Raw genomic sequence first — 10282 nt, forward strand, 5'->3', positions numbered from 1 at the left:
ATGGACAATAATTCCCCCCCCCCCCCCCCCCCCCCCCGAACACAGTTTACAACTTTCATCGTACTGTGCTCTCCAAAGAGCAACTCTTCTCAAAATCTCACTCAAAAGGTGCTGAGTTGAAATCCCACTCTAACTAAGGATTCTTGTGGTAGATATTGCAATGCTAAGTACTGTACGAATAGTTGTCGATTTCACCACCAGACTAAAAGTTTCACCACAGTCTATGCCAGTCTGTTGTCCTGCACCATCTCCTACAAGGCGGGCTTTGTGCCGCTCAGATTAACCATCAAATTTCTTTTTATGCCTGAAAATCCACAAACTTTGAATAATATTAGCATTGGATGGACGGGGCACTAAGTCCCACATCTTATTTTTAATTAAAGCATCGTATTCATCCTTCATAGAAATGTTCCAATTATGTCTTTTAAAGCATGTATTGGGTTCATAGGTAGGGGAGATATGGAGGTCGTAGTAGTGGTGTGAAGATTGAAGAGTTTTCTAGGTTTAAAAATTCCATGTTGCGCTCTTGTGGTCATTTGAGGAGAATGAGTGTGATTTATTTGTGGACTTATTTGGGTAGATTGATTGGTGGTTAGTGGAGTTGGTGGTGTGGGCTGAGAGTTTGGAGATGATGAAGGTGTGGGTTGAGGCGAGGCATGCAGTGGGCCGAGATGAAAGATTGGACTGTGATGATCTATTTCCTAATGGTGTTGCGGGTGTAGGAGAAGTGTATTGTTGTGGGGTTATCTCATGAGAGGGAAAATGCGCTGAACTTTGCTGAGATTGTATGGGAGAATGAAGAGGTGATATATTTTGGTCCTCGACTCCAAGAGTTGGAGTTAGGCCGTGAGATAAGTACGGGTTAAGATATAGGCCGGCCTGCATCCAAAAACTCATAAGTGGAGACATTAGTAGCATGTAATTTGGAAAAGGGAAAGGTGTTTTCATCAAAAGTTACATGCCTTGAAATGATTATTTTTCGACTTGATAAGTCGTAACATTTATAACCTCTATGATTTGTCGGATATCCCAAAAAAACACAAGGTGATGATCTGGCTTGCAATTTTTTACGTGAGGTGGATGGAATTAATGGATAGCATAAACATCCAAAAATCCGAAGATGAGAATAAGAGAGATCCTTTTGATAAAGAATTTTTGTGGGTGTTTGATAAGCAAGCTTTTTATTGGGAAGAATGTTGAGTAAATACGTGGCCATTTGTAGTGCATGGTGCCAGAATGAAGGAGGTAGAGAGGCATGGGCAAGAAGAGTTCGAGTAATATTATTAATTGTTTGAATTTTCCTTTCATCCTTTCCATTTTGAGAAGATGTATGAGGACAAGAAAAGTGAAAACTCATACCATTTAATTTACAAAGCTTGTGAAAGGGCCTATTATCATATTCCGTTCCATTATCACATTGAAAACATTTTATTTCTTTTTCAAATGGGGTTTTGATATAAGTACGATAAGATAGAAAGATTGAATATACCCGATATTTGTTAGCAATTGGAAACGTCCATAAAAAGTTTGTAAAATCATCAAGAAATAAAAACATAATAACGATGCCCACCCGAACTTAGGGTAGGTGACGACCATAGTTCACTGTGCACAATATCAAAAGGAAATGAAGTAAAGGATAATGAGTCATAAAAAGGTAATTTAACTTGTTTCCCAAGTGAGCAAGAATCACAAAAAAAAAAAAAATTTCCCCTAAATTTATTGCAAATAATAGTATTATTTTTGCGTAAAGAAATTAAAATAAGAGCTCCCGGATGCCCTAGTCGGTTATGCCATAGTTGGGGAGATAACACGGCAAAATTAGAGGGTGTTGATGTGTGAAAATAAGGCCTTGTAGTAATTGGATATAAGTCTCATGTGCTGTCACATCTCATTAAGTCCATCCCTGTCTAAAAATCCTTCACAGAAAATCCGTTACGATCAAATTCAACTGTGACATCATTATCAGTAGTGAATTTTCTTACGGAGACTAGATTTTTAATCAATTTTGGAACATGCAAGACATTATTTAAATTTAAGGGAGGATGAGGAATTGGTCAAAAAGTATTGCCACAACCACTAATTGGAATTGTATCACCACTACCAACAATAATAATTTTATTTTTATTCATATTAGAATAAGATGTAAGGTTACCTCCATTTGAAGTCATGTGAGATGTAGCTCCTGTATCCATGTACCATTGATCATCAGGAGGGGCAATTGAGAAAGTATGCATAGCCTGTTGAATATCAGTTGGTGTATACGAAGATTGACCCAAATTTGTTGATGCCAAGTGAGCTTGGGATGGTCTTGGTCCAAGTATTGATTGTGAGGCTAGTGGTGGTTGATTTCTTTGCCATTGGGCCGGTGTGGTAAGATATGGACAAGGTGGAGTAGCCCAAGGTTGCCATGGCCCATTCCACATGGGTGGATAAGACCAATTTTGCTAATTAGCGTTCTGCCAGAATGTGTTGTGCGGCTGGTATTGTGTTTGTCGGCCACCACGATTTCCTCTGCCCCTGCCGGGAGATTGGCGACCGCCTCTTCTGTCGCCGCGATTTGTGGAGTGGCCGCCTCGAGAACCAGAGCTACCACCACGGTTAGAGTTGCCACCGCGTGAAACAAAGCCGTTGTTTCTGCCACCGCGACCTCCTCGATTTTCCCCATAATTTCTGGCAGATTGATCATCGGCAGACGCGTGAAGAGCAGTGGGATCGTAGGGGTTAGCAGCCTTTTTCGCCATCGTTGTTTCCTCCAAGATATTCATGGATCGGGCTTTGTAAAAAAAAGGGGAATGGGGTCGTCGTGTCGAATTTGTGTTCCAACGGTAGCACATGCATCAGTTAAACCGGAGACAAGTCGAAGTACTAACCTGTTGTTTGATACAGGAGCGCCAACATTTGATAATTGTTATGCTAGTGTTTTTAGATGCTGGCAGTAGGAAGAGTCATCTGGAAACTTCTCCATCCGAACCGCAGAAAACTCTTGTTCCAGGTAGAGTGCCCTTGAATTTTTATTGTTTGAAAAAATCTCCTCTAGCCTGTTCCACGCGAGTTCAGCGGTAGAATTTCGTTCAATAATGGTATGCAGAAGATCTTCAGAGATTGTGCCGTAAATCCATTGGCGTCAACTCTTGACCAGAGTTCGGGATCCGTATCTTTAAGAGATGGGGAAGAATCCAATTTCGCTGCCTCCTTGGATGGAGGAATGATTTGGTCTAGAACTTTATATGCTTTGGCATGTATTTTGAATAGTTCTGACCAGGTAATATATTGGCCTTTTTCATTATCAAATGTGACCTTGATGAAGGTATTGATATTAGAAACGGTGAGAGCCGGATGAAGTAAAAGAGAGGAGGAAGGAGTAGGTTGAGATTTAGAGGAAGAAGAGTAGTTTTGGCCAATTGTATTGTCTGCCATTGATATGGCTGCCCAGGGAGGAAGAAAATGACGAATAAAGTTTAAAGGAATAAAAACCTGGGTTGCTCTAATACCATGTAAGAAATATTATTTTCCCTGAGTTTATTGATTTGCCTTGAGCCTCATATATACAATTATGGGCAACACTTATATTCCTAAATAAGGTACATAATAATACAATTAATCTAAAATATTCTAAGAATAATAATATTTACATATTTATGTAATTTCCATAATCTAATAAATTCAACCATTCAAACAGTTTGATTGCAGTGCAATCACGTACTTGGAAGAATAAGTGCTTGGAAAACTTGAAAATTCACTGATTACATGAGCTTTACAAAACCTTAGAAAAGCTTATGTGCCACTAGTAGCCCAGAGTAAACAACCTTATGTGCCACAGGGCACAATTGTCTTTGAAACCCAATAATAATAAATAAATAAATGTATACAACCTTATGTGCCACCGGGCATCATTGTCCATTGTCCATACAGAACAGACCCTTCAACCACACAAATTATACTCAATGAGTTTCCTTCAAGTTTAACACTGAGAAACCCTTTCTTCTTTGTTGTTTGTGTTGATGAGAACTCACTCACAAGGGGTCTCTTTACCACTGAACTATCACCCACAACTTCACCATTGCCAATCTATTGATACATTAAGTTATTAAGTTATTTGAATCCAATAGAATAAATTTTTTAGTGTACTGGAGATCGAAGAACACAATTCCCTAAATATTATTGTTCAAAATAATAGAATCAATCTTAATACACTTGAGAAAAGCATATTTGTATATTACATAATACTTGAAACCTATTGTAAAATGTGATACATATAAAAGAGGAAAAAGCTACACAATACTTGAACGCTTCTAAGTCATCACTTTATTCTTCAATCCAGCACTATGCCTCAACATCAACCTAATAATAAAAGAAATTAGTTACATATTGAAATAAGATTTTTAAGAAAGATTGAAACTATTAATATGTTATTACCCAATAAAATTGAGAACGATGATCACCACTGCCTGGGTGGAATACTTTCTACAATATGTGAAAATTCAAGGCTGGCGGATCCTCACAAGACCCTGTTCGATTCGTTGATGTGCCAAATTCTGAAAGCGAGGTATTTTCCCAATGCTAGTTTCCTAGGGGCGAACATTGGCCACAACCGTAGCTATCTATGGAGGAGCATTCACGCGGGTCAAGGGTTATTGCGAAGAGGAGCTATTCGGCGGGTGGGAGGCGGTAAAGATACGTTAGTTTGAGGTCAGTTGTGGGTGGCAGATGCAAACAATGGACCTCTGAGTACGCCATGCATAGAAGAACTTCATGATGCTAAGCTGTGCCAATTAAAGACTAGCGAGGCCATGAAAAAAAGCCAGCGAATCACATGGCTCATGTGCTCAGACAAGCTGCTGGTTCCTCTTCTTTCCTTGGGGTGTGGATTACTCACCCACCTGATTATATTTCGATGTTGATTTAATATATCCCAGTTTCCTTAAAAAAACTATAATATAAAACATTTAATAAATAAATATAAAAGGAAACTAAAACCTGATATAGCATTTTATACTGCAACATTAAAGAAACATAAATTGCATAATCACCAAAAAAGGAAACTAATGTTAATAGAATGGGATGCTCCAAATTGTAAAGCCAAGCTCCAAATTGCTCTTCCTCAATCTTCTGTTTTAGTCTTGGTGATGGAGTGCTAGGTTTTGGGCTATATTTATAGGTGATTTAGGAGTGTTTGAGTACATCATGGAGCTGGGAGATTGAGTTTGATTTTAACTAGGAATTAAGCATGCATGTTTTTTAGGATTCTTTTTTTTTTTATTTTAATCTTAATAATTTAGACGTGCAGTTGAGTTTTAATGGGAGTTTGAAATTTAGTAAATTTAACAGAGAATTAATGGAGAATATAATTTTTAACAGGAAAAGGAATAATATTATATATATTATAATAACGATAAAATTAACAATACTTATAATATATGTTGCTTCCTATTTCTAGTATTTGTATTGTCATATTATAAAAGTGTTTTAATATTGTCCTATTGTATTACAAATAGGAATTTTGAAATGGAATTATCGTACGAATAGAAAAGTAGGAAAGAATATATTTTATTAGGAATTGTATTACACTATTTTAAAATATTAGAATATGAATTTTAATGTAGAACTATAGTACGAATAGAAAAGTTGGAAAGAATTGATTATCGCGTTTTTCGCTACTTCACTCTTGCTAGGTATAGCGTAAGAGTTGATTGTGTTGGGATGATTTCCGGATTATGCCATTCTCAAGGGATGGCTGCTCGGAGTTACCCCTAAGTTGCTAACGTCAGAAAGTAAAGACATCGGTATTGTTTGACTGCATGTCACGCGCACACAAAAGATAAACGTCATAGTGAACTAGTAAAATGAATGCTAACAAGTGGTAATAAAATGAAAGGTAGATAGGGTTGAATTGCTTAGTGTGGATTAAGATGCTTATAGAATCATTAGACGTAGGGAAAGAGGATGCAAATGCTAAGTCTAGAGAGTGGCTTGTCTCCTTCCGTAAGTTATACTACTAGGACTTGTTTAGGCCTCACCTAAACTTTTCCACAAATACCTTGCCTACAACTCCTTCCCAGCCAAGCCCTGTAGGGTTCCTGAGCTAGGAAATGCCAAGGATGGGAGCTTGGATTGACCTAGCATAGGTCAATCCCTCAAACAACCATAGGAGGTGATCAAGTTCCTCTGATGCAAACAAATCAATCCCCAACAACAAGACATAGAAGCATTGCAATCAATCAATCCCTAATTCAAGAACTAAGTCACAAAAGCATCATCATCACACACTTTCACAATTCAAACCCTAGCTAAGCTAGCTTACAATAGCCATAGAAATCATAAAAGCATTCATAAATGTAAACCTAACCAAGCAAATAGAAATGAAAAGAGTAGAGATAATACCAAACAAATAGATTAGGAAATAAAAGAAGCCTTGCAAGATCTCTTGAATTTGGAGTTTTGTCAATCTCTTCCTTCAATGAATCTCCCAAGAAATCCAAGCTTGAATCTATTAATATCTCTCTACAAATTGCTCTCTCTTCAATCTCATAATGCTAAGCTATCGAAGTATTCTAAAAACCTACCAAATGTCCTCTCCAAATCTGATCTAGAATTTCTTATTTATCCCCCCTTTCAATCCCTTCCGTAGCTCTTCCACGCACCCTTCAATGCCCCGGGCAACGCTCGTTGTTTGGGAACTTATTTCGTCCAACGCGCGTCACAAAGCACGTTGTGATACGAGTTGAACATTCTGGAAATCAGCTCTGTTTGTGGCCTCTCCACAACGCACACGGCAACGCGCTTTGTGACCTTCGTAGCTTGGTCTCGGCTTGTCTTCTTTTCCCGCTTTTGCTCCGGTTGTGCCACTTTGCCTCGTTAGTTTAAGGCCGAAGCTTACTTAAACACATATAAAACACAAAGTGTGGTGTTAATTTACAGTAAAATGCAAAACATAGCTAATTGGCACGATATTGCTACACAAAGGATTGTTTTTAGCTTAGAATTCACCATAAATGAACCCAAAAAAAGTGTGTCTTTGAACTTATCACAAGTTTCAATCAAACCAATGATCACTTAAGTGTCAAAGATACACCTAACCCCAACTCAATGATAACTTAATTCTTCCAAAGGTCGATCAAGATAAGTGTCACGCAAACGGAGGGGGTGAAGTCCCTCATATCATGTAATAAATATGCTAGTCATGCACCCTTACTAAATCTACTCAAGGAATATACTAAGGAAGCCCCATACTTCTAAAAGATAGGATGAAAACTAAAAAAGGGATACCCTCTCACACCATTCATCAAGCATGCAATCCAAAATTGGTATTCACCTCTTATCTTGCAAAGGCTTATAGCCGAGCCACACTAGTGGGAACGATGTGTACAAACCAACCGACCCCGGCACGGAGCTTCGTGTTTTAACATCGGGGAAACTTTTTGTGGTCCCGACATAAGCGCTGGTTCTCACACACTTCCACCCTTATGCCAAAGACCGACTCCCCATGGAATAGATCTCTCTGTTTTAACCCGAGGAAGTCTTTTGTGATCCCGATATAAGAAATGACTCCCTCTTTTTGCTCTATTTTTTTCTCATCTCCTAAGACATCACCATTGGGACAACCGAATTCACGTAGAGTTCTACGCTTTTTCGAAGACAGTGCAATGGAATTGCCCCAAGTCCTAGCAAGATGGCTTACCTCTTTTCTTATCTCACGAGATGGCCTCAAATCATATGACTGCAAACTCAGGTATGTTACTAAATCTTAAAACAAATATGCTGGTCATTTTTAAATATTCATTGGTGATGGTTCTCACTTAAAAATAGATACTGTTGGGGATGTTCTAGTTTCTGATGGTAAGAATGATTTATTAGTCCGTGATGTCCATCATGTACCCCAACTAAGTCGTAATTTACTCTCTATTTGTCAGTTAATATGACAATATCCTTTTAAATTGTGAATTTACCGATAAGATTTTCTGCACTAAGGAACGAGCAACAAGTCGAGCCATAATAGTGGGGTCAACGTAAAGGGGATCTTTTTTTTTTTTTTTAATCCAAACCAAAGGAAGCACACTTTTCCAATAGACAAAAGTTAGAGAATGAAGAGCTGTGGCACCAACACCTTGGACATCCGCAAAAATCCACTGTTCAATTATTACGCACTAAGAATTTAATTCATGTTAGTTCAAATAACAAGCTGGACATTGTTTGTGAAAGTTGTCAATTAGACAATCTTAGCAAACTACCTTTTAATTCATCTTCTTCTTCCAGTATTGGTGTTTTTGACAAAATTCATTTTGACATTTAGGTACCAGCCCCTATATGTGATAGTCATAAGTTAATTTTTCTTTTTTATTTAGTAATTTATTAACATTTATAATAATAAGGTTTCGAAAAAAGAGATCTATTTTTTTTTAAATTGAAATATCAAAGTAAAAAATGTTGCTTTAAGCGTAACACTAATGTTTAGCCTTTTGAATTAAATACATAATGAAAATTGGTGCCCATTGCAATTTTTGACATGATAAAAATGACTAAAGTGATCACATTTATGTTGAACTTTTTTATTAAAATGCTTTTTTTTTTTTTAAAGGAGAGGAAGAAGAAGGAGAATGAGTGGTTAGAAAGAAGGGGGAGGAGGAGAATGAGAGGAAGAGGAAGCCAAGGGAGAGGAAAGAAGATTTATATATGGAGTTAATTCCTTTTGAGGTCCTTTGTCTTTGGTGTCAATTTCAAATTTAGTCCCAGACTATCATTTTTGTCATTTAACATCACAGACTATCATTTTTTGGACACTTTTAGTCCTTGTCATGACTTTTCATATTTTTAGTAACGGTTTTTTTTTTTTTTTTTTTTTTTTTTTTTTTGTCTTTACACATTTTTATTTTGTTATTTTATTTCGGTTTCAACCGGTTTAATTAGTTTAGGGGCTTTAGGTAACCTGTGATTTTTTCTAACTATATTTTTCAACCGGCTTTTCGTAAATTTCTAAACCAATTAAAGCAGTTGAAATTGAAAAAATAACAAAAGAAAAATTTAAAGAGACAAAATGCACTTACTAAAAATAAGAAAAGTCATGAGACGGACTAAAAGCGTCCAAAAAATAATAGTCTGGGATGTTAAATGACAAAAACGATAGTCTGTGACTAAATTTGAAATTGTCACCAAAGACAAGGGATCTTCAATGGAATTAACTCTTTATATATGATATTAGTTTTAAGAGTTAATTTCATTACGTGAGACCTTTCATTACTAATTTTACTTTCAAAGGAGCATGGAATCCTCAATAAAAAGAGTGCTCAAATTTTCATATTGTATAGTAAGTGAGTACGTAAATCATGCATTTCACATCTCTTTATGAATTGGAAAGAGATAATTTACTATATCATTTTGTGATAGTCTTATCTCTTAAGTTAATTATTTCTTTTTTTATTTAATAATTTAGTAACATTTATAATAATAAGGCTTTGAAAAAAGAGATATGTTTTTTTTTTTTTTAATCAAAATATCAAGTCAAAAATGTTGCTTTAACCGTAACACGAATGTTTAGCATTTTGGATTAAGAACATAATGTAATTTTTTAGCATTTTTTGACATGATAAAATGGCTAAAGTGATCAAATTTATGTTAAACTTTTTATTAAAATACCTTTTTTTTTTTTTTTAAAAAAAAAAAGGAGAAGAAGGAGGAGAGAAGAGAAGGAGAATGAGAGGATGAGGAAAGAAGATTTATATATGATATTAGTTTTAAGAGTTAATTCTATTTTTGTCTTAAATTTATAGGTGACAGCCCATTTTTAGTCTATTTTTTTTATTATTAGAACATGCACATTTAGTCCTAGTGTTATTGTTGCATGACCAATTTTTTATTTTTTTTTGAGCTAAAGGACTTAATTCATTAAATTAGAAGCAAGCTAAGACAATCAACAAGAAAATGAGGTGGAATGTCAAACCATTCCCTCAACCTAACTCAGAAACGGCTTCCGAGCACCAATGTGGGCAGCACGATTCGCAGATCGCTTAACACAGGAGAAATTAACACCATGAACACTGGATGACAATTCCTTTACATCAACAATAACTAAACCAAAAGCAGAAATATAAGAGTCTGGATTTAAAGCAAAATAAACTAATTGAAAGTCCGTTGGTTCATAAACTAAGCAAAAAACTAATTGAAAGCAAAATAAACTATAAGAGTCTGGATTGCATCATAAATTTCTTTTGGGTTCATTTAGAAAGCGATAGAAAAATGGCTTCTGGCGCAAGAAAAATGACTTCTGAAAAATAAGTTATTTTAATTT

At 36.1% G+C, this 10282-nt stretch overlaps 1 protein-coding gene across 1 annotated transcript; it reads right to left on the reverse strand.

Annotated features, from left to right (window-relative positions):
• Window positions 1–2444: 2444 nt before the first annotated feature.
• On the reverse strand, window positions 2445–2741 carry LOC109183895 (rRNA 2'-O-methyltransferase fibrillarin-like). Its single transcript, XM_019333926.1, has one exon. The coding sequence runs from the start codon at window positions 2739–2741 to the stop codon at window positions 2445–2447; it is 297 nt and encodes a 98-aa protein (XP_019189471.1).
• Window positions 2742–10282: the final 7541 nt, after the last annotated feature.

This window comes from Ipomoea nil, unplaced genomic scaffold, assembly GCF_001879475.1.
Source record: "Ipomoea nil cultivar Tokyo-kokei standard unplaced genomic scaffold, Asagao_1.1 scaffold1212, whole genome shotgun sequence".
In the NCBI taxonomy this organism is placed as follows: domain Eukaryota; kingdom Viridiplantae; phylum Streptophyta; class Magnoliopsida; order Solanales; family Convolvulaceae; genus Ipomoea; species Ipomoea nil.

Coding starts and splice junctions, on each gene's coding strand:
- LOC109183895 (XM_019333926.1), bottom strand. CDS start 2,741: ATGGCGAAAAAGGCTGCTAACCCCTACGATCCCACTGCTCTTCACGCG.